Consider the following 25647-nt stretch of genomic DNA (forward strand, 5'->3'; position numbering starts at 1 on the left):
TTATTCATTTGAATAGGTCGAGATTTAGTGGGTATTTGTTTTTCATTAAAGGTTTTAATATAAGGTAATGTGACTACATATTTTTTCTTATGCCAGAAAGCACTAGGTAAAGTTGAATAAACAATAGATTCTAATTTTTGATTGAATTGTTTAATTTTGGATTGTAAAGTAGGATTAGTTAATTGAGTTTCAATTTTTTTTTTATATTTAACTTCTTCTTTAAGAAATTTAAGTTGTTTAGTTAATCGATTAATAGATTGAGATATTGAACATTCTTTTAATTGATTTAATTCTCTAACTTCAGGAGTAGAGAGAAATCTAAAGGTGACTTTTTGACCAAATGCATGAGAAGTTATTACATTATTAGCAGTGGTAAATGGATATAACAAAAATATAAAAGGAGTTCCTAAAGTAACTTTATCGATTAAGTTTTTGACTAAAACAAAGGATGTTTTAAAACAAACATTATCTTGACAGATATGAACTTTGGGTAATTTACATTGGATATGCATTTGACTACCATTAGCAGAACTTAATTGTTCAGTAGTTTTATGAAAATGTTTAGTAGGGATTAAACCTTAATCCTTCTTGAATACAGTTTAAATCAGCACCAGTATCAATTAAGGCTATAACTTCTATTTCAAATTCATTAACAATGAGATTACCTTTTGAATGCCATTTTTGAATATTAATTCGAGTGATTAAATTTATGCACATTCTTAATCCTTCTTTTTAATAGTACTGATTATATCACCATAAGTTAAGTTATTATATTCAATAATACCAATAGGTTGACTAAGGACATCTCTAATCTTATGAGCAAAAGACTAGGTAGCCCATTAATAAATTTTTCTTTCCAAAAAGATTTAGTACAATCATCTCTAAGCATGACTCTAGAGGTAAAGACATCTTTGTACCATCTAAAATGGACTGTTGGGCCAATGTAGCAGGCTCATCATCAGAGGGTTCATTTTTTAATTGGGCCTAGGCCTGATCCATCAGGAGACAGGCCATCTGGAGCAGTTGATCACTGGATGATCCTGGTTTAACCTTGTGCTTTGACTGGGTTGACTTGGATTTATCAGATTTGGGCTTTGACTGGACTGGCTAGACTGCCTTTGACTTGGATGACTTGGGCTTGGAAGAACTAGATGGTGGAGCATCAGGGCTTTCAAGATTGACTGGAGGAAGTTGGCTTCCTTGAATGACTGAAGCAGTTGGGTTTTGCTGAGCCTTGACCATTGCAGGAGTTGGAGCATGAACATTAATGAGGAATTCAAGTTGAACTTGTTCAATAATGCGGGGAACCTTGAATAGATCCCGCCATTTAAAAAAATGTTGACGAGTGACTATGTTAGTATGTTCAATTCCATATTACCATTTAAATATCCAGGAAACTTTGTATTTGGACATAAAAATGAGCAACTATGGAAATTGTTGTTGATGTTGACTACGTTTGTAAACAGTTGAAAAATAATTGACTTGTCCATCAATTCTGGTGGAATGATCTCAGGTATTGCACCATGAAGAGACCACAATCAGAGGAACCATGTAGGAATGGCTGATTTGAATTGGTGATCAAACTGGAAAAATCAGGAGTGACTGTATGACTCATTTTGATAGAGAAACACTTTAAACCAAGCATCCATATAGTCATAATAACTATATTGGATAGAATGACCAGGTAAATCTTGAAAAAGGTAATGAGTACCCCATTCATCAAGAGATACAATTTTGTGAATATAAAGTGAATGATAAACAATTTTATTAGGGCAGACTTTATCACGAATTGGTTTAACAAGAATTGACCAGTGGTGAAACAAGATATCCTTGTAAAAGGATATTGTCTTATCAGGATGGAGAGGAACAAAATGTCATCCTGGAGGGAAGTATTTCTGGGTTAAATCAAGAACATCATGGATGTTCTTATGAACAGGTTCTTTGAAGAACAGGTTGACTGAGTAAAATTGAATATAGTTTGATTTAGCAGTTTTGACTGGATTAGGTGGATATGGAGTAAGTGTTTGACTAGAAGAAGCAAAAGGATCTGAAGCAAGAGCAGATGTGTAACTAGGTTTAGGAATGTTACCAAGAACTTGGTAACGGTTGACCATTTCAATAGGAGGAACAACAAGAGGTTGACTAGATGAATAGTATGGTTGACTATTGGGAACCAAAGCTTTGGAGGAAGGCCTTGGCCAAGACATCTGTTAAATAGAAACAAAGATTAGCATCCACTAAGGAGGTCTAAATAAGCTTGATGATAATCCAAATAGTTGTAATAATGAGCAAGTAAATGGCGACGACTTTGAATCTGATGAAATTGAATGTATCGAGCACATTGTGTAATTTTTCTGGCTAATTTGAGACGAGCAATGCGGTAAGTAGTTTGGTGAATAAGATCTTTGTAATAAGTGACTTGGGATTTAAGGTAAGAGATAAAAGGAGTGGCCATCCCTATCCCCCCTGTAAAAATTCTCGGGTAAGGAAATCAGGAATAGAATTTTGACTACCAGGTATATATTCAATATCAAAATCAAAGATACTTGAAATAGATTGCCAGCGGGCAAAAATCAGCTTACTAGCAATATTTGAACATCTTTTTCTAAAATATATTTAGCACTTTTACAATCAACACGTAGTAAAAAGGTTTGATTTAAAATATCATCTTGAAATTTATTAATACATAAAACAATAGATAAAAGTTCTTTTTTAATAGTACTATAATTTTGTTGTGTTTTATTCTAGACGCCAGAATGAAAACGAACAATTTGTTCAGATGACTTGAGGGTAAGCTTTTGAAGAAGAATACCACCAAAACCAATATCAAAAGCATCAGTTTGAATAATTTTGAAAGAATCTTTAGTAGGAATACCAAGACAAGGCAAAGTCTTGCAATTTTTTGACTTGTTGAATAATAGCAGTATGAGTAGAAGACCAAGGAGGAGGATTATCTTTCAACCGATCAAAAGGTGGTTGACTAGTTTTCCTAAGGTTTTTGTAGAATTCAGCAATGTAATTAAATGATCCTAAGAATCTTTGTAACTGAGTTTTATTAAGAATTTCATTAGGGAATTTGGTAGCAAATTCAATTGATCGACTAATGGGCAGAATTGTACTCTAGTAAATATCATAACCTAAAAACCTAACTTTAGTTTGGAATAGTTTAATCTTAGGAGCAGAAATGACGAGACCATTATGTTTAATAATTTGGAAGAAGGCATGGAGATATTTCCAGTGTTCTTCTAATGACTTAGAGAAGATAGGATGTCATCAATGTAAATAATGGAGAAATGACTAAAAGGGTTGAATATGTCATTCATAATATGCTGGAATTCACTATGAGCATTTTTTAATCCAAAGGACGTGACATTCCATTCATAATGACCAAAGGGAGTAGTGAAAGCAGTTTTATATCTATCTTTAGGATGAATTTGGATTTGCCAAAATTCACTTTTTAAATCAAATTTACTAAACATGACAGCTTGACTAAGTTTTTTAATTAAATCTTTTTATTAGGGATTGGATATCGGATCCATTCGAGAACTTTGTTTAATGGTTTATAATAGATGACGAGACGAGGGACACCACGTTCTAATTCAGCATTTTTATTAACATAAAAGGCAGGACAAGACCAAGGTGACTTACTTGGACTAATGATCTTATTTTTTAATAATTCATTAATTTTTTTTTTACACATTTCAACTAATTCATTATTCATTTGAAATTGAATTACAATTGTTTATTGGAAGTAACACTGGGTTGCTTCAAAATACATTAACCAAAACAAAATTTAATAGCAGAGAAAGGTGTTGGTTCTCACTCAGAATCCTAACAAACTCAAACTCTGAATTACAATTAAGCAACTTGACTAATTTATAAGCAAAAGAGGTGACTGTGAAGCTTGTGAGCAAGGAGCTGGAAGAGCATGATGGAGCACATGGGTGCTGTTTGCTGCTTTCGGTTGATTGACTAAAGCTAATAGTTGTTGTTGACTATTGTTGATTGATGAATAGTGAACAGTAAAGTTGACTATTACTATTCATTTACTCTCGGTGGCATGTGACTGATGGAAAGCAATATATAAACAAAATAGCAGCTTTTCTTAAAATTGAGTAGAGAGTGGAGCTATAATGCATATATATCGAATCCAATGTTAACGGGTTAATCAGAGTTGACTAGTAGCTATGCATATGGGTCCTGAGCATCTTGGAAATGGGCCGCATATGGATCATAGCTGGTTGATTGAGCAGTTGAATTGGATGAGCTGGATGAACTGGACTATTGGGCTGGTGCAGCAGGCTCCTCATCAGAGGGTTCATCTTTTAATTGGGCCTAGGCCTGATCCATCAAGAGACGGGTCATCTGGAGCAGTTGATCACTGGATGATCCTGGTTTAACCTTGGGCTTTGACTAGGTTGACTTGGATTTATCAGATTTGGGCTTTGACTGGGCTAGCTGGACTGCCTTTGACTTGGATGACTTGGACTTGGAAGAACTAGATGGTGGAGCATCAGGGCTTCCAAGATTGACTGGAGGAAGTTGGCTTTCTTAAATGACTGAAGCAGTTGGGTTTTGCTGAGCCTTGACCATTGCAGGAGTTGGAGCATGAACATTAATGGGGAATTCAAGTTGAACTTGTTCAATAATGCGGGGAACCTTGAATAGATCCCACCATTTAAAAAAATGTTGACGAGTGACTATGTTAGTATGTTCAATTCCATATTGCCATTTAAATATTCAGGAAACTTTGTATTTGGACATAAAAATGAGCAACCATGGAAGTTGCTGTTGATGTTGACTACGTTTGTAAACAGTTGAAAAATAATTGACTTGTTCCATCAATTCTGGTGGAATGATCTCATGTATTGCACCATGAAGAGACCACAATCGGAGGAACCATGTAGGAATGACTGATTTGAATTGGTGATCAAACTGGAAGAACCAGGATTGACTATATGACTCATTTTGATAGAGAAGCACTTTAAACCAAGCATCCATATAGTCATAATAACTATATTGGATAAAATGACCAGGTAAATCTCAAATAAGATAAGGAGTACCCCATTCATCAAGAGATGCAATATTGTGAATATAAAGTGAATGATAAACAATTTTATTAGGGCAGCCTTTATCACGAATTGGTTTAATAAGAATTGACTGGTGGTGAAACAAGATATCCTTGTAAAAGGATATTGTCTTATCAGGATGGAGAGGAACAAAATGTCATCCTGGAGGGAAGTATTTCTGGGTTAAATCAAGAACATCATGGATGTTCTTATGAACAGGTTCTTTGAAGAACAGGTTGACTGAGTAAAATTGAATATAGTTTGATTTAGTAGTTTTGATTGGATTAGGTGGATATGGAGTAAGTGTTTGACTAGAAGAAGCAAAAGGATCTGAAGCAAGAGCAGATGTGTAACTAGGTTTAGGAATGTTACCAAGAACTTGGTAACGGTTGACCATTTCAATAGGAGGAACAACAAGAGGTTGACTAGATGAATAGTATGGTTGACTATTGGGAACCAAAGCTTTGGAGGAAGGCCTTGGCCAAGACATCTGTTAAATAGAAACAAAGATTAGCATCCACTAAGGAGGTCTAAATAAGCTTGATGATAATCCAAACAGTTGTAATAATGAGCAAGTAAATGGCGACGACTTTGAATCTGATGAAATTGAATGTATCGAGCACATTGTGTAATTTTTCTGGCTAATTTGAGACGAGCAATGCGGTAAGTAGTTTGGTGAATAAGATCTTTGTAATAAGTGACTTGGGATTTAAGGTAAGAGATAAAAGGAGTGGCCATCCCTATCCCCCCTGTAAAAATTCTCGGGTAAGGAAATCAGGAATAGAATTTTGACTACCAGGTATATATTCAATATCAAAATCAAAGATACTTGAAATAGATTGCCAGCGGGCAAAAATCTGCTTACTAGCAATATATATATTTATGATAAAATAAAAATAAATTTTGTTTTATAATTTTTTTAGGTTTAGTTTTAGTTTTTTCTATGTTAAAATTTGTCATAGAACTTAAACATACCTTTTAGAAATGAAAACAATATATATATATATATATATATTAATAAAATCGTTAAAATCGATAGAAGACCAACCAACTTACACAAAAATTAATTAATTAAAACTTTTAAATTTTATTTTACTTTAAAATTTAAATTGTCTTCCACTAAAACGTGCACAACATTACAATATTAAATAGGAGTATAGGTTTACTTTATATAAGTGAAACACCTCACTTTTTCCTTCTATTTCTGATGTGGTATTGTGTAAAATAAAAATTAACAATTATTCAGGCAGAAAAAATTTTTTGAATCGAACAAATTTAACCATTATATTTTGATAAAATTGCTAAGATCACGATTAAATAAGTGAATCAATTAAATCAAAAACGATTCAGCCTAATTGGTTAGATCAAAAGACTAATCAACTTATCCAAAAATTAATGAATTAAAACTTTTAAATGTTATTTTAATTTTAAAATTTAAAATATCTTGAATTGAAATATGCATAACACTATAATATTAAATAGGAGTATAAGGTTCATTTTATATAAGTTAATCAATTTACTTTTTCCTTCTTTTTCCAATGTGGGATATTGAGATAATTTTTTTTAAATATCATAATAATTAAATTATAATTATATATATGGAAAATAAGTATTTCTCAAATAGAGTCCATATAAAATTGGTTATTATAATTGAAATTGAGTTTGGGTAGAACTCTATATGTAAATGGAAAAGACATGCTGACGTGGATTTTTTAGAAAAAAGTAAGTCTTTGATTTTGCCACCTAAGTCAGAAAAAAAAAAAAAAAAAAAAAAAAAAAAACACTACTTTTGATAATATATATATATACTAGTGTATGCCCGTGTAAATAATGTTAGGATTAAAATATAATTGTAATCCTAACACTATTTAAATTTATTTTTAATTTGATAAAATCACAAATTTGATAAAATCACAAATTTATTGTAAAATTTTGGAGTTCTTACAAAACTCCTCACGAAAACTCGTTTTTGTTTATATAATGTATAGTTAGATAGATAGATGTGCCTGCCATATATACGATTTTCACGGGCATACATGCAATATTGCTTTTGCTTATATAATTATATAGAAATTGTATGTATGCCTATGTTGTCCTAGTGTATTACAGGCATACATATATTGTATGGAAATATGTGTAAAATATATTGAACAAAAATGAGAAAATAAACAAATAGATAAATAGAGAGAAAAATATAAACAGAAGAAAATAAAAAAATGAAAAGAAAAGAGCAAGGAATGTGAGATCATAGGATCATGGAAGGATGGATGAGAAAAGGAAAAAAAAAGTAAGAGAGAGAGAAGCGGGAAAATAGAAAATGCATATATAGGATATTTTTTGAGAAAATATATCTCAGCCATTGTTTTTTAATTTGAACAGATCTGAGCCATCCAAATGTCCTAATAGGACAAAAATATGTTAAAGATTCAAAAATCGTCTTACTTTATTAAAATATGTTGACGATTCATATAAGATCCAAATTGATGAAATCTATCAAGCATTCAATATATATAAAAATAATATTTAATTGTTCAAATTCATTTAATTTGTGGACTAAAAAAATCATTAATATAATCTTCACTACACACAGTAAAATCTTGCTTCTAATTTTGGGATCGCAGACTTTTTCCATATAATATAAATAAAAATATGTGAACAAAAAGTAGAAAATAAAAAAAAATAAACAAATAGAGAGAAAAATAAAAATGAGAGAAAATAAAAAAATAAAAAGAAAAGAGAGAGAAATGTGGGATCATGAGATCATAGAAGGATGGATGAGAAAATGAAAAAGTAAAAGAGAGAAGTGAGAAAATAAAAAATGTATATGTAGAATATTTTTTAAAAAATATATCTAAGCCGTTATTTTATAATTTGAATAGATCTGAGCCGTCCAAATGTCGTAGTAGGACAAATTCAAAAACCATCCTACTTTATTATATAGATGTTGAAGATTCATATGAGATCTAAATTTACGAAATCTATCGAGTATTTCATATATTTAAAAATAATAATTAATTGTTCAAATTCATTTAATTTGTGGACTAAAAAATTCATTAATATAATCTCCACTACACACAGTAAAATCTGACTCCTAATTTTGGGATCGCAGACTTTTCCATATAATATGAATAAAAATATGTTAACAAAAAAGAAAAAAAAAAAATAGAGAGAAAAATAAAAATGGGAGAAAATAAAAAAATAAAAAGAAGAAAGAGAGGAAGGTGGGATCACGGGATCATAGAAGGATGGGTGAGAAAAGAAAAAAGTAAGAGAAAGAAGCGGAAAAATAAGAAATATACATGTTGGATATTTTTTGAAAAATATCTCAGCCGTTATTTTATAATTTGAATAAATCTGAGCCGTCTAAATGTCCTAGTAGGACAAATGTGTGTAGGACAAATTCAAAAATCATCATACTTTATTATATAGATATACTAGCGGTAACCCGTGCAATGCACGGAAAAATAGACTATATATATTTTGTGTGATAAATAAATCATCTTAATCTTAAATTATATCTTAATAGCGACAAGCCATAATATGAAGCCATCTGGGTAGATGTTAACAATAATTAACGCACAAAATTTTATAATAAAATTTGATATGGATAAGAAATTATTAATTATAAAAATTATTGAGAATAATAGTATCACAATCACTTGATAACATAAATAACTTGTATCAAACTAAACTAAATAAAACATTAAAAGAGAGAAATTCTATAAGCTCAGAAAAGTTATCATAAATTTACTTGGACTTTTAAATCAGTGGTATATATTATTATTATGGGATCAAAATATGAATAAATATCAACTTTTAATTATAATTTATAAGTAGTTTTTAAAAAATTTTAATCTAAGTTTGTTGCATTGCTTATAAAAAGAACTTCTCAAACAAATCATTAATTGATTATATTAGCAACTCTCTATCTTTGATTTCCTCTATCAATGTCACACTCATATCATATCAAAGTATAAATCATTCTCCATAATTTGAATAATACTTGCGTAGTTCCAACGTCATTTTAAAAAAATTAATCAAGATAAGAATGTCATAGTATTATAAAAATTATATAAGAGAATAGTTTTAATCTATTTTATTTTTAAAAAAATGATAAAAAATTAATTGAATTGTACTTGAAAAAATATAACAAATGATAGCTTTAATCATTATATACCCCAAAAAAAAATTTTATTGATTACTCAACAAAAAAATAGTCGAATACAAATAGAGTCATGAACATTGAATTAAATCATATGAGCTCTAAATTGATAGTATAATCTAGCAAATTAACTAATAATAATATAGAGATATTGACAAATATGTAGTACTTCCCTATCATCTTTGTGTTATATTCATTAATTTCATATATTATATGAAAGTTTTATTCGTCTCGATCCTTCAATAAAATAAGGATCAAGAAAACAAATTTGATAAGAAATTGATTCTAAACTTAATTATTGAAAAAAAAAAATCAAAGAGAGAATTTAGAGATGTGATTGAAGAAATATATAACGAATGATAGTCTCATAAAAAAATTAAAAAAAAAACATAACAATGATCTAATGCAAATTATTTTTAATAACTAATAGAAAGAATCTCAAATTATTACCTTTTATAAATATAGTGAAGAAAATTAATTTTGTGAGATTTTTGTGCTATCTTCTCTCACGTAGCCTTTATTATTTCATTATTAATACTATTTTCATTCAGAGCGATATTTTTTTTTATATATATAATTTTTATGATTTGGTAGATAATAACGAATAATAAAAATTATCAAGAGAAGGTTAAGAATTTAATAGGAGATAAGAAGTTATAGATAAGGGCATTTTATAAGATAAAAAATTTAAAATAAAAAAAGATAATATGTGATAGGAGAAAAAAAAAAGGGTAAATCAAAATAAATATTTAGATATATATGTTTTTGATAGATATATAGATTAAAAATCATATTTTTAATTTTTAATTTTTGATAGATATATATGTTTTTAATTTTTTGAAAATCAATTATTTAATATTTATCTTTATTTATAGGCCACGAAATTAATCTTTATAAATTATTTATCAATTTTTTACATGTTTATTTATCTATAAGTCATGAAATTATTTTTTAAAAATAATTTTTAAAATTTTTATCTTTATCTATAGGTCATGAAATAAATTTTCATAAATTATTTATGAATTTTTATATGTTTATCTATAATGAAATTAATTAAAGTACGAAATGAAGGGGGAAAAAAAGAGAGACTAGTTTTGTTTTTTTAAAAAAAAAAAAGAAATCAATTATTTAATCTTTATCTTTATTTGTAGGTCATGAAATTAATTTTTATAAGTTATTTATCAACTTTTATTTGTTTATTTATGAGAAGAAATTTTAAATTATCTATAAGTTATGAAATTAATTTTTTTTAAATTAATTGTTTATTTTTTTTATCTTTATCTGTAGATTATAAAATTAATTTTTAATTTTTATATGTTTATCTATATGGAGGAATTTTGAAATTCAAATCTTCATCCATAAGTAATGAAATTAATTTTAATTTTAATTAGTCAAACAAATAAAAAATGAAGAAAAATAGAAAACATGAAAGGCAATCAAAGAAGGTTGCCACGTAGGAAAGAGAGTGTTTTAAAATTATGAGAATTTAAGAATAAATATTTGGAGACTTTTGACAAAACAACTACATTTGGTTATATATATAGTATAGATGATAGAGCCTAATAAATACTTTAAAATTAAAAAAAAAAAATAGTGTGAGAAGCTTCAAGTACAGCGTGAATGTCATTGCTCAATAATAAAAATGTCTACATTAGAATAATGACAAACAAGCAATTGAAATAACTTTGTTAGAAAAATAATATAAGAGTTAGGTACAAAAAATTTTTGCCTAGTTTTGTTTTTCTGAAAACAGTTTTCAAAAAATCCTATTTTCTTATTTTTTGTATTTTTTTTTTATTTTTACTAATTTTTTTTAATATTTTAAACAATTTTTTAAAAAAAAAATTAGACACACTTAACATAAATACACATAAAAAGTATAATTTTTGTAAAAAAATCTTTTAAAAATTTAATAAATACCAAAAATATAAAAAAAATACTAAAATTTAGTATATTTTTCTTATTTTTATGTATTTGTTAATTTTTTAAAATATTTTTTCACAAATTTTTTACTTTTTAGATATATCTAAGTAAGGTACAGCTAAAAAAATAAAAAAAAAATACTCAAAATTTTAAAAACATTCACTAAAAACAAAAAAATATGAAAAATAAAAAACTTAATTTTGCAAAAAACTCAAACCAAATACATTGAATAATTTTCAGCAGATCCTATGGATTGGAATTATTTACTCAGAAGTCCTAAGTGAATTTTTTTGGGGAAATAACCATTAAATTACAATTTAATGATAAAGTTTATAAATATTAATAATTAAAATCTAATTTTTTTTTATGAATTTGTAATAATTTTACGAAACCACCTAATTTTTCCATTTTTTTTTTTTTACATATTTACTCTTCATTTTCATAATGAATTTTTTTTTGAGATTTTTTAGATGCTTGTTTTGTGTCTGTGAAATGATTATTTAATAATGGTAATGATATTTAGAAATTTATCAAAATGATCCTGTTTGGTAATCATTTTGTTTTTAGTTTATATTTATAAAATTTTTAAAAATTGTCATAAAAACTTGTTTGATAATTTTTTTGGTTTATAAATGGTTGTCTCAATTTATAAATTTAAGGAAAAAACATAAACTCAAAAAATAAGTTTACGTTGGTTTTTAAACTGAAATTTAAAAATTTGACTAACAAATTTTTTTTTCATTTTTTTTTCAAATATTTTTTTTCCAATTAATTTTTTTTTTCAATTTTTTTTATTTAAATTTTTTTTTTCAATTGTAATGTGTATCCCATTGTCATAAATAATAAAAAATAAATATAAATATTTTAAGTCTGAACAAATATATTTTTTAGTTTATGTTTTTAAAAATTTTCAAATATTTTGTTCAAACTAAACGCGTTTGTAATTTGTGTTTTTCTAAAAATAAACAAAAACTAGTTTATAAAATTTTTGTAAAAATAAACTAAAAACGTAAATGTTACCAAACGCTACCTAAATGATTGGTACGTTTTAGGTTTTTGTTTGTGAATTTTAATTTGTTTGTGTTAGTTGTATTGAACTTTGATGTGGGAAGTATCAGTAGTTGAATGGGAAAATTAGTCTAGGGTCCCTCTCCCACTTTTCGTAATGGAAGAGATCCACAAAATTATTTTTTGATGTCTAAGGTTCCTAAACATATATCAGAGAAATTTGACTCTTTGCCTATGATTCCTCTCTCTCTCTCTCTCTTTCTCTCTCTCCTACAACCAAATGAACAAAAGCTTCAAGATCTTCGTCTACCCTATCCCCAAATCCCACCCCTTTTCCAACGTCCTCCTCCCAGTCTCCAGCGATCCAGGCAGCAACTACGCCAGCGATTCCTTCTTCAAAAAGTCCCTCGGCAAGTCCCACTTCCTCACCACCAATCCCTCCGACACCGAATTTTGGTCATTTAATCAGAACTCACCGAGACCTAAATAGTGGACACGCAACTAACTATAGAAAGTCGAGCCAATTCTATAAACAATTATAACAGAGGTTAATGAATTCATTTATTGTTCTTGATTTGTTTGCTTGTTCTCTTGATCAAGTTGGAGTAGCTGGAGTAGCTGAGCTAAGTGCCGCGATCGAGAGCTCAGGTGGATTCATGATGTTAGGGGAATCATTTGAATCAGAGCAATTCAAAAAATGCTTGCGCCACTTATTTAATTGTGATGAAGAAGGGAACTTGAAGATGTGTTTTGATGTGACTATTGAGATAGTGACGACAAAAGACGTGAAAATCTGTGGAGCCCTTGGTCCCTGTGTTTCACTTCAGAAAAAGATCAGTTCGGTGAGTGAGAAAGAGATCGGTGAGGGTGGAACCAATATTTGGAAGTTAGGTACACTCACCAACAGAATATGCATTGTTTTCTTCTTCCAAGTAAGCGATGAACAGAAAGTACAACCCAGCTCTGCATTCTTCATAAAGTTCACTACACGTTACCAACACGGAAATATGGGGATTCGGAAAAGGGTGACGACAGCTGCGAGGAGATGGATCGGGAACAACTCACCGGAAATCACCACTGGGTTCGATCAAGAAGCAGCGGCTTCAGTCGTGGCTAGACTTGCCATCCACAAAGCAGAGAGGGATCTTGCTCACAATGTAATCAGATGGCTTGATAAGATGCTGATAAGTTTTGCTTCTAAGTTTGGAGATTATGTGCTGGAAGATCCATCTACATTCCGTCTATCATCCAATTTCTCGTTATACCCACAATTTATGTATTACTTATGGAGATCACAGTTCATTGATGTCTTTGATAGCAGTCTTGACGAGACAGCTTTTTTCCGGTTGATGTTAAACCGTGAAGGGGTGGTTGGTTCTCTCATCATGATTTTTTCTGGGTTTGAGTGAATTTCTCTGGGGTGGAGAGGGAATTTCTCTGGTTTTGAAAAATTTCTATGGTTTGAAATTTCTCTGGGTTGAAATTTCTTTGGACCAGAATTTCCCTGGATCAAATTAAGGGACCTTAGACATTATGAAAATATTAGATGTCCTTTATACTATAAAATCTTAATACCAAGGACCCTAAAAAAAAAACCCCTCGTTGAATTGTACATTTTAAAATTATTTTTATAATGATAAATTTATCATTGAAAATTGAAATAGAATTTATTGATAAATAAATCTGATCTATAAGTGTCTCAAAATAAAAGCACATCAATATTTTTTTTAAAATCATATGTAATTTTTTTTTTCAAAAGTTTATTGGGGAGCACAATCAAAAGGAGAACAATTATTGATTAAAGTTGCTTAATTGAGACTTCTATGAGAGAGAAAAACACAAGAGTAAGTTGTATCAGACCACTAGTTACTTGATCTCCAAGTTCTTGGACTTGGACTAGTATAGTTTAGAGAATCCCAGTTTCATGTTCAATTCAATATGTTAATTAATATTAACAGCATCATTTTCTAAGTTGACCCTAATTACGATACTGAGAAATTTTGTAAGTTGACCTACTTATTTTATTATTATTTTTTTTTAGAACATGAAAAACATATATATTAAAAATAACAACATACAAAGGGCTATACAACAAAAGGAAAAAAACAAACAACAAAAAAATATTAAATTTGTCAAAAAAAATAACTACGAGCTAGGGAAGACCATTGATCTTCTCAAAGATGTGGTTTAGAAAACAAGATCTGCTTGAAGCCCACCATTTCCATCGATATCGTCCCCATTACTGCTGCTCAACTCCGCCGGCGACATACTTCGGACACCGTCAGAAGCCATTGTCCTTAGTCTTTTACCTTTGTTAATGAAGTTAAAAAACAATAAAATAAGTTAAACTTTAGTAAAACTATAGAGAAGACAAGTCCATAAGACACAAATAATATTTTATCTCATAGAGGGCGATCGTCTGTGCTTGTCACCCCTTAGCTTATCACGGCTCTAAAATATTTAGTTCAAACACATAGGTCCATATTCAATTTCTTGGGCTTCTAATTTATTTGGATTAGTGTGGTGCTAAGGCGATCAGTTCAAACAAATACCATAGTCAAATTTTTGAACCATTTCATTCATTAATTTAGAAATTATAAGATAACCCATTCAACACTAATCATATACAATGATTACGTAACACCCAATTTCTAAGCAAATGCACCATATATAAAATAGACATTAATTATACAAACAAGTTAAAGCTTTAACAATCTAGTATATAAAAATAAATAATAAAAATACCTGCCTATATATACAAGGACCAACATAGCAAAATTGAGCACAGCCAAACTCAAAACAACAAAAACAATGTCTCAAAACAACACAAACAACCCAAAATCTTCAGATTCATATCCTCCTCATGGCCAGTGGACCACTGGTTTCAATGATTACTGTGATGATCCCTCAATTTGTAATTTCTCCCTCCAAAAAAACCCACTTTTGTCATTTTCGTCTGCTTTAATTATTGATCGGTTTGGTAATATTTTCATTTTCAAAGATTTTGAAAACTGGAAACAAAAATATTTGTTTTAGAAGTGTTTACATTTTCAAAAATATGACAACAATTGTCAAAATTTTAGTGCTGGTTGCTTTTGGTTAAAAATATATTTACTTATTTATCCAAAGATGGTACTATTACTATTTGTTTTCAAAATAAACTTTCATTTCCTCCTCCTCCTCCGCCCACCCCTCTAACCAACGGAAAATTATTCAATACTCCCGGAATACTACGTGTCCATACTCCAAATCAATCACCAATTAATTAGCCTCATGTTGTTTTCCCATTCCCAACATAAATCGTAAGCCCTTGTGTTTCTTCATCAATCAAAAGCTTATGGAGCACCACGTGTCCGTACTCCGGGAGTACTAAATAATCATCCCTAACCAACCACCATCTCTTGTCATTAGTTACTCCCTGATTTCGATAACTCATTAAATATTTTTTTTTTTTTGTTATTTTTTTATATTTTTTGAAAACGTACTAACATGCTTTTGTTTTTGTTTTATAAAACATGTTTTCTATTTTTGTAATCAGAAGGCAAAAAATTGGAACCTTCAACTTTTCTTTTTATTTATTTATTATTTTAGTTTGTTATAGTTTAATGAGTTGAAATCTTTGATGTGTGTTGAAGGTTTCATGGTTTGTTGCTTGCCATGCATCCCCATGGGGCAGGTTGCTGAGATAGTTGACAAAGGTTCTACATGTAAGCAAAACTAAACTAAACTAATTAATTGCTTTGCTTAATGTTTTTTTCTACATGACTTGGTTCTACATTCAAGTTATTTATTTTTCTTTTCTTTTCTTTTTATTTTTATTTTTTTATGGAATTATTGTCATGACATTAGCCTTTTCATTGCTAAATGTTTTGTTGTAACTTGAATGTGCAGCTTGTTTTGCTGCGGGACTCATCTTCTGCATTCTAAACCCTAAATGCTGTGGAAAATTGTATGCATATTCATACCGATCCAAATTGCGAGCTCTTTTTTCATTGCCAGAGGCTCCACATTCTGATTTCTTGGCTCATTGTTGTTGCTGTCTTTGTGCTCACACTCAAGAGTACAGAGAACTCAAGAATCGTGGCATCGATCCCTCCCTTGGTCAGCATCCCTCTTACTCGCACTCCCACAGTTATTATTATGTTTCAAGATTCTTATATTTTAAGATTTCTACCACATCTATTAGGAACGCGTTAGAGATTGAAAAACAAACTATGTTGTAGTTAGATTTTCTATGTAAGGTGAAAAATTTTCAAACAAAAAAGAAACAAAGAAATTAAAAACTAATTTAGTGAAAATAAAAAAATAAAAACACTCATTTTCATATGTTTTATTTTTTGGAGGAAATGGTTTTTTAAAATTTTGAAAATATTTATTTGTGTCAAATTGATTTCTATTTTTTAAAATAATTTCAGAAAATAGATAATAAAAATGAAACCAAATAATTTTAAAAAATGAGAAAAAATGATCCCTGACTAATTTGTAGGGGGCCCAAAAAATATTGAGTGCGCCTTCTCCCATTGATAAGACTCCCTCTATGTCTCCAAATATTAGTTCAGTTGGAAAAAATATTGAGTGTTCGTAAAGCGTCTTCTCCCATTGTTTTACTTTAAAAATATTAAATTTTCAAAAATTATCCTTTGAGAAACGTCAATTCTTATAATTATACTTTTTATTTAATTAATAAATTTAAAATAAGTGCAAACGAAATTCATATTATGTTAGTCTTTAAGTTTTTTTAAAAATCTAATATTTTAAGACAATAAAAAACAAAATAAATGACTACTATTTTGAAACTGAGAGAGCAAGTTATTCGGTATTTGTATCCACCCAATAAAAGCTACACATGACCATATTTTAGAAAAAAATATGTGCAAAACAACCTATAAATCATTAAACTGACAGAGTCGCATTGACATTCTTTACACATGATAATTTTTGTCTCACAAGGCCCTATTTGGTAGTCTTTTTTAAAATTAAAAATTGATAATTAGAAAGTAAAAATTAAAAGTATCTCTTCTCTAATTTTCAAATAATTAGTTTTTTTTTCCACCTTATTCAAACTATTTTTGTTTAATAAGTTATAAGCAGAAACTATACCAAGCAATCTAACACAGACTCCAAAATTAAAATAAAATATAATCACCTCTTAAAAATTATAACAAACAGTCCCAGTAATATTAATAGTTGGAATACGAAGTTAAATTAATCTAAAATTTGAGACTGTGTGATCATAGATCCCAAAAATTATTTATGCTGTGCTTGGTTGGGGGATTTGGAAAGGAAAATGGAAAAGATAGGTGAAATATGAATAAAACATGCCTATATTTCACCTAATTTCACACACATTTTCTCTTTCTCTTTCCAAATCCCTCCTCAAATCCCCCAATCAAACACAACGTTAGCGTACAAGTCTGATGCAGTGCTAATCGAAACAAAAGTAACAATCTTAAGATCCGTTGATTCACACAAGAATACCGGAAATAAGACTCCTCTTTAGACCCGTTGATTCCCAAGAATAACGAGTTTAAAGGCTCAACCAAAGTCGATTCACACAGAATTAACCAAAGTTGGAACAAAGAGTAATAAAACTCAAAATATATTAATCATCAAAAATGCTAGAGCCCTAAGGCTTTACATCTTTATTTATAATGAACCTAATTCTTGTAGAACAAGAAACAAATAAAATAGGAAATAAAATCAAAACTAAGAAAATAGGAAAACTACATCATATTAAATTAGGAAACTAAATAACTAAATAATTCCATAATATTCTATACCAATTTAGAATATTCATGGTCAAATATTAATTTTAAAATAATAAAATAAAAATACTTATTTTCTAAAATTCAGTCTGCATCATTCTTCCCCGCTTGAGAAAACTCGTCCTCGAGTTTCCATTACTTGAAATAACTTGGTACGTCTGCACTGATCCGCATCAACCTTGTATTTGAGGTTAATTTTCTCAAACCTAAATTGGAAATGAGAATCTTCTGAAATTAAATAAATAATTTTCTTCATTAAATTTAACCCATCTTCTTTGTAGTACAAATTCTGACTACAGAAAGTTCGCTTCGCATCTTCGAGTAATTGATCGTCAAATACACTGTAATGAAAACTCCACGGAGGGTAGGTTTGTTGGAATAAGTCCATTCCCATCTCGACTTCAACAGGTTTTCTTTTTTGATCAAATCCATATGGTAATGAATTTTTGTCTTCTTTGCTGGACACGAACAATATGACCCCATTACTGTCATTTTTCAGTTCTTCCACTTGATCATTTTTCCTTAATTCAATTGCATCACTAAATTGCAAAATCTCATACACACAGCCATCAATTAGAGCATATTCACGATGTCTAAATTTTTCTTTGACTTCATGAATTTCAATCTCGTTCTCCACTAAATATTCATCAAATTTAGGAAGTAAATTCCAATCAACTTGTGATTCCAAAAATAAAGTATTTATATCTAATAATATATCATCAAACTCTTCCTCACTAAATATTTTGTGAATTATAGTACCTTCTAGATCAATTTCAATTTCGTCTTCTATATCGTCGAGAAAATCTCCTACGTCTCCTTTAACTATAATTTCTTCCATGACTTCTTCACGATACTCGTCATATGAGGGAGGAAAATCCCAATTAACTTGTGAGTCGGAAGAAAAGGAATTCAGATTCATAATTACCTTTTCATCTTTGTCAAAATATGGATTACGAAGTTTCGACTGTTGTTGTTGTTGTTGTTCTTCATGGCAATGGACAAGATTGTAATCTGTTTGGCTAGAGCATCAATTTGTCGTTGCATTCTCACTTTCTTAGCCTCAAAAACTTCATCTACAATACGTCTCCTTAGTGGCATGTTTGCAAGAACGTAACTTGGCTCTGATACCAACTGATGCAGTGCTAATCGAAACAAAAGTAACAATCTTAAGATCCGTTGATTCACACAAGAATACCGGAAATAAGACTCCTCTTTAGACCCGTTGATTCCCAAGAATAACGAGTTTAAAGGCTCAACCAAAGTCGATTTACACAGAATTAACCAAAGTTGGAACAAAGAGTAATAAAACTCAAAATATATTAATCATCAAAAATGCTAGAGCCCTAAGGCTTTACATCTTTATTTATAATGAACCTAATTCTTGTAGAACAAGAAACAAATAAAATAGGAAATAAAATCAAAACTAAGAAAATAGAAAAACTACATCATATTAAATTAGGAAACTAAATAACTAAATAATTCCATAATATTCTATACCAATTTAGAATATTCATGGTCAAATATTAATTTTAAAATAATAAAATAAAAATACTTATTTTCTAAAATTCAGTCTGCATCAAAGTCTCACATAATGGATAGTGAGAATTGATCATTCTAATAGAAAACTGCTATATAGGACTTGTTTTAAAATATCTATGACCACATATTATTTGTTTTTTAAATTATTTTTAAACCAAACAAAAAAACAATTATGTTTGATGATTTGGTGAATAATTCAGGTTGGAAAGGCAACGTAGAGAAGTGGAAAAGTGAAGGAGTTGCTATGCCGCCAATTGTTGCACCTTCCATGACCCGTTAAGCCTGCCTCTCTCTCTCTCTGCTTGGAAAAGCCGATCGTGCTTTGATTTATAGTTTGTTCTGTGTTATGGGTTTGTAATGTCACTATAATTCCAATATTAATCTTCCCAGCAATAAATAAATAATTTCACTAGCTTGAGATCATCTTCTCCTTCTAGTCGCCTAACACAGGCCACTCTATCCAAATCTTCATTCACGTTTATTTCATGAATAAGTTATTCAATGTATTCCAACTCTATCATTTATCATGTTAAAACAGATGTATAAAAGAAATAGAAAATTGTATTATTGAATAATGTATGCTTGTTGTGTATATTACAAATGGTGAGTGGCTCATTATATAGGAGAGGGTGAGTGTAATAGGTGAGGAGTAGGTGAGGAGTAGGTGGTGGTGGTAGGTAGTGGTGATTTACTATTTACAATTTACATTTACATTAACAGCCCCCCTCAAACTCAAGGAGGATAGGTACTAGCCAACTTGAGTTTGGAGAGAGTAACAAAACAGAAAAGTACACTGATAAATAAAAAACAAAACAGGCTAGGAGACACGGTATGGTCGTGTCAGACCGTTGTAGGAGACACGGTATGATCGTGTCAGACAGTTTACGGGGTCATGTCGGACCGTTGTAGAAGACAGTTTACGGGGTCATGTCGAACCGTTGTAGAAGACACTGTGTGGTCGTGTCAGACCGATGTAGAAGACAGTTTATGGGGTCATGTCGGACCGATGTAGAAGACAGTTTACGGGGTCATGTCGGACCGATGTAACAGCTGACCGGAATCAATGTCGGGACAGTTTATGGGGTCATGTCGGACCTGAGTAGAAGACAGTTTACGGGGTCATGTCGGACCGATGTAGCAAGCCGCACCCTCAAAAGGCGTGCCCGCACCCTCAAAAGGCGTGTCATGAAAAGGCGTGCCAGGTTGTCGGCGTCAAAAGGCGCGCGATGCGCGTGGCTGCCTCTGTGTCATGGTCTTTATAAACCGAAGCGGAGGAGGCAGAAACTGAGACAGAAAAACTGAGAGAAACCTCTGAAAAATTCTTCGTTTTGCTGAGAAAGAGAGGTCGTTTTGCTGAGAGAGATAGTCTGTAACACTCTGTTGCCCAGAAAATGGCCTCGTCTTCCCGTGGGCTGCTCACTCTCTTTCCCGATCTCAACGAGTCCACAGGAGAGAGAACTGGTGCGGTGTCCCGTGAACCTCAACCAAACACCACTGGGTTTGCTCCGTTGAACTTTCCGATGCAGTCGGTGGAGCAAAAAATGGCAGTGCAAACGGATGTGGAGGCTAATCAGTATACTTTGAAGGCATGTGTGGAGTCCATGACGGCGGTCACAAACTTGTCGCACCGGCTGCAGAGTAGGACAAATGAGGTGCAGCAATTAAACTCCCAGCTGGCTCTGCTCCAACGCATGTATAAGGATGCGCGAGCAGAGATAAGCGTGCTAAGGGCAGAAAACAAGGAGCTGAAACGGAAGGCCACCGTGATGTTCCGATTTGGAGGGCCGCCATATGCTGCAGTGGAGGAGCAGGGAGTAGTGATCGTGCCCAGTGGAGTGGGAAACACGGAAGCAACACCGGCAAGGGCCGCCCAGGACGGAAGCAAGAAGAAAAGACCGGCGGCAAAGTAGAGAAGAAAAATCCCACTGTTCGAATTTGTGTTGGTTTTGTTTTGGTTTTTTTTTTTTTTTTTTTTTTGTGGTGTAAAATGGTGACCGGGATGAATCCCGAGATGAATAAAATAAGTTTGGTGTGCAAAAAAAAAAGAAAAAGGAAATGTGAGATTCAAACGTTGTGTTTTTTTTTGTTTTGTTTTTGTTTTTGTTTTTGTTTTTTTTTTTTTTGTGGTGGAATAAAAAAAAATAAGAATAATAATAATAATAATAATAAGATAATGAAAAAAAAAGGTGATACTCACTAACGAGTGGTAAAATAATGAAATATTGATAAAAAAAAGAAAGATAAGAATAAAATAAAATAAAATAAAAGTAAGGGGAGTGGAAATATATTAGAATAAAAAAAAATATAGATATATATATATATATATATATATATATATTAAAATAAAAGAAAAGCATGAAAGTGGAACCAGCCCATGGTTTGGGTGTTATGATTCATTATTTTAAGAGATATATATATATATTAAAATAAAAGTGTGATAACGGGGGTGGTTGTGTTGTGTTTTTGTTTGATGATTATGTTTTCAAAAAGAAGATTATGATTCATTATTTTAAGAGATAGATATATTAAAATAAAAGTGTGATAACGTGGGTGGTGTGTAAGCCAGGTGAGGTGTCGGTTGCTTTTCAAACAAATGGAGTAGAATAAATATAAAAAAAGAAAAGAAAGTGGAAAGATAAGAGAAGTTGATGTAAAAATATTAAAAATGTGTTCCTCAATGAGTTTGCAGATGAGCTTGGTAGATAGGTAAAGCAGCAAGCGGTGCAGGTGGAGGAACAGAGTGGCTGGTGGAGTAGTAGCCGGCGGAGCTGGGGTGGAAGTAGGAGACGATGCCGGAGCTTGGCCTCCAACGCCGGCGACGAGCCAGTACGCGATTGCGAAGTTCATCGAAGAGAAGCAAAAAAAGCTCATCTGCGGCCGAATTTCAAGAAGCTTTTGCTCGTTCAGTTGAAGAAGCTCGTCACATCTGAGAAGCTTGTGAAGGTTAAGAACTCGTTCAAGCTGTCTTCGACGACGAAGCCTGTATCAGCCGCTGTCAAGAAGGCTCCTGCTGCGGCGGCGATAGTGAAAGCTCCCGTGAAGAAGACGGTTGTTGCGAAGGCGAAGGCGAAGGCGAAAGCGGTTACGCCAGTGGCGGCGATAGTGAAAGCTCCCGTGAAGAAGACGGTTGTTGCGAAGGCGAAGGCGAAGGCGAAGGCGGTTACGCCGGTGAAGACAAAGAAGGTTGAAGAAGGGAAATTTCAAGGTATGTGTAGAAAATTTTAGCGGACTAGGCTGAGGTCCGGCGGGCGGCCAAGGCGAGGTTGCCGCCCGCCGGTGAAGCGAAAAATACTAAGTTCTTAACTTAGCTCTGATACCATGTTAAAACAGATGTATAAAAGAAATAGAAAATTGTATTATTGAATAATGTATGCTTGTTGTGTATATTACAAATGGTGAGTGGCTCATTATATAGGAGAGGATGAATGTAGTAGGTGAGGAGTAGGTGGTGGTGGTAGGTAGTGGTGATTTACTATTTACAATTTACATTTACATTAACATATCATATGGTACAAATAGTACTTTTTAAGTGCATAAAATTCGATTATATGTGATCAAATTCTATATATATGTGGTAAAAATAGGGTCTTATTATGTGACCCGGCCAAGCTCGTTTATTGGCCCCGTTTGGTGTACCTGTTAAAACAGCTTATAGATTATAGCTTAACAGATTATAAATTATGACTTTAATCAGAAGTTGTTAATCTATTTGGTGTTGCTGTTAGATTATAGATTTAAGTTGCTGAGTAGTGTTTGTTAAATAAGCTGTAAAATAACTTTTTCAATTAATTTTTATTTTTTATTTGTCGACATTTCTCATAAAAAATAATAATAATAATCTATAGTCCTTTTGAATTTTTTTTCTATTTTTAAAAAATACAAAAATCTAAGAGTGTAACCATAAATTAACATGTCCACAACAGAAACTGATAATCAGAAATAAGGGGTGAACAGCTTCTCAGAATCTGCTTTTTTGAATTAAAATAATCTGTTAGAATCAGAAACTGTTTGAAACAAATTTAACCAAACAGTCTAAAATAACTTTTTCAAAGTTAAAAGTCATAAGTTAATTTTGAAAAGCTGAAACAAACAGCGATTGCATGTCTATTACTATTAGGGTTGGTTTGAGATGTTCTAAAAAAATGTACTTTTTGACTTATTGGCTTATATGAGTTGAGTTTGAGTTGGGTTTGATGTGATGTGTTAAAGAGGTGATGTGATTTAAATAAGATGATGTGATTTAAATAGGATAGTAATTTTTTGACTTTTTGTATTATTTAGGTCATGCCAAACTTGACCTTAGTATTAATATCATCTTTTATGGGTTGGAGTAGAGTGGGCATTGAAGTGGCCCGGGCCGAGCTGTGGGACGGGTGGGCCACACGGGATAATATCATACTTTTTTGTCTGCAGACCATTTGATGACCTTTACATATTACAAAAAAAACTAGTATTTAACAATTTTCCCTTTTTTCATTGTAAAACATCCTTCAAATAAGTTTGGGAAAATGCTAGATTAAGGATGAGATATACGAAAAAAAAAAAGGTGGTAAGGAAGTGTAAAAAATTCAAGCAAATCCTTGAAATAAGATCAAGTCATATGTGTGGATCATGAATTTGTTGAGAAATTTGTGAAAGATAAAGAAAAAAGAAAAAGAAAGAAAGAAAGAAAATTTAAAAACCAAACATAACAATATGAAAATGAAATAGGAAAAGAAGCAGTCCAAAGTCAAGTTGGAGTTAATTGGTGGGTAAGAAAACCGGACCCTTCAAATATGGCCAATATCTTATGCCGTCTAAATCTTTGTCCATAGGGGCAATATATTTTCAATAATATGATATGATAAGAATATATAAACTTATCTAATTTAATTGACCAAGACCTTTAATAGATCTAAATAGTGAAAAAAAAAAAAATCATGTAATCAAACTCACTAATAATTTGACAAGAACTGAGAAATTTAGAAATAGAAAATCCATGGTTCCAACTATTGACACATGTTTCATGATTTTTAAGTCGAACTTAATAGTCAAAATAATCTTCTATTCCCTAGCAATTTGATGCCCCAGTTGATTTTTATTGTACAGTATAAGAACAAAATAAAAACTAATCCTATAAAATAATTAATGCTAAAAACTTTACACTCTGACTCAAAATTGACAACGACACCCACTTGAATGAAAACCCATCTGTAACTTACCCAAAACATGTTGGAACCAATCTAGGAAGTGAAAAAATTAATAGAGAAATTAATATGTATCCATGCAGTAACGTACAAAACTAGACATATTCTTTGGATTTGGATCCATTTGGAGACCTCTCTCTAGACTTAGTTTCCATGGATCAACAACAACATTTGACCCCAATCCAAGCATCTTCTTCAATTGACCCCTCTATATAATCCCAAATGTTTTTGTATCACATATCATATCAATATCTTCAAGTTCAATCTCTCTTATGGAATTCAAGTACAGTCTTCAATCACAAATCAACATGGAAGAAGAAATAATCGATGATGATGTTTTCTATGCTGAACTCAGAAGGCAAATTTTGGTATTGACAGCAGATGACGATGATTATGGGAACAATAGAGATGTACCTGAAAACAAGCATTTAAGATCTGCAAGCGGCGCCAAACAGGGCACTGGATTTTGTTGCTCGGCTACCGTGATACCCGGAAGTTATTTCAGTTGGTTGGAGAACGAGGGAACAAATGCTGTGCCGCCCACCTGGCTTGTGAACTTGTGGAGAACTGGCAATGGAACTGGGGTGTTCATACCTCATATTGTCAAATCCAGAAGACGGCATAAGAACAGTACGTGGTTATTTTGTTTGATTATGATTGTGTTTTGTCGTATATTCTGCATTTTTAGTAACTGATTGTTGTCTCGATTGTGATTTTGCAGGAGGGAGGAACAATGACAAAGGAAGAATATACAAGCCAATGCCAAACAAGAATGAATGAATGCAAGACTCTTTTCGGTGTCAAAAGATGTGAAATTGTAATCATACATAAAAATATACATTGCAATAGTAATAACACAAAACAGATCAGTATTTTTTAATCTGTGTTTTGTAGAACATGACATGAGTATTAGTTTTTCTATGCAATGGCCAACAACAATCCGTCAAGGCTAGAATCGTAATTTGACAATCACCAAGAAATGTTCACAAGTGATA

At 31.2% G+C, this 25647-nt stretch overlaps 1 protein-coding gene and 1 pseudogene across 1 annotated transcript; both read left to right on the forward strand.

The window, feature by feature from the left end:
* The first annotated feature begins 12713 nt into the window (after window positions 1–12713).
* LOC114285659 (protein transport protein SEC23 G pseudogene) lies at window positions 12714–13571 on the forward strand (annotated as a pseudogene).
* A 1374-nt stretch (window positions 13572–14945) lies between these two features.
* On the forward strand, window positions 14946–19889 carry LOC114285644 (protein PLANT CADMIUM RESISTANCE 12). The gene is made up of 4 exons (XM_028228704.2): window positions 14946–15076; window positions 15798–15869; window positions 16054–16263; window positions 19667–19889. The coding sequence occupies exons 1-4, from the start codon at window positions 14974–14976 to the stop codon at window positions 19744–19746; spliced, it is 465 nt and encodes a 154-aa protein (XP_028084505.1). The 5' UTR covers window positions 14946–14973; the 3' UTR covers window positions 19747–19889.
* Window positions 19890–25647: the final 5758 nt, after the last annotated feature.

This window comes from Camellia sinensis, chromosome 5 (genome assembly GCF_055761805.1).
Source record: "Camellia sinensis isolate YWXY chromosome 5, ASM5576180v1, whole genome shotgun sequence".
NCBI classification, from domain to species: Eukaryota; Viridiplantae; Streptophyta; class Magnoliopsida; order Ericales; family Theaceae; genus Camellia; species Camellia sinensis.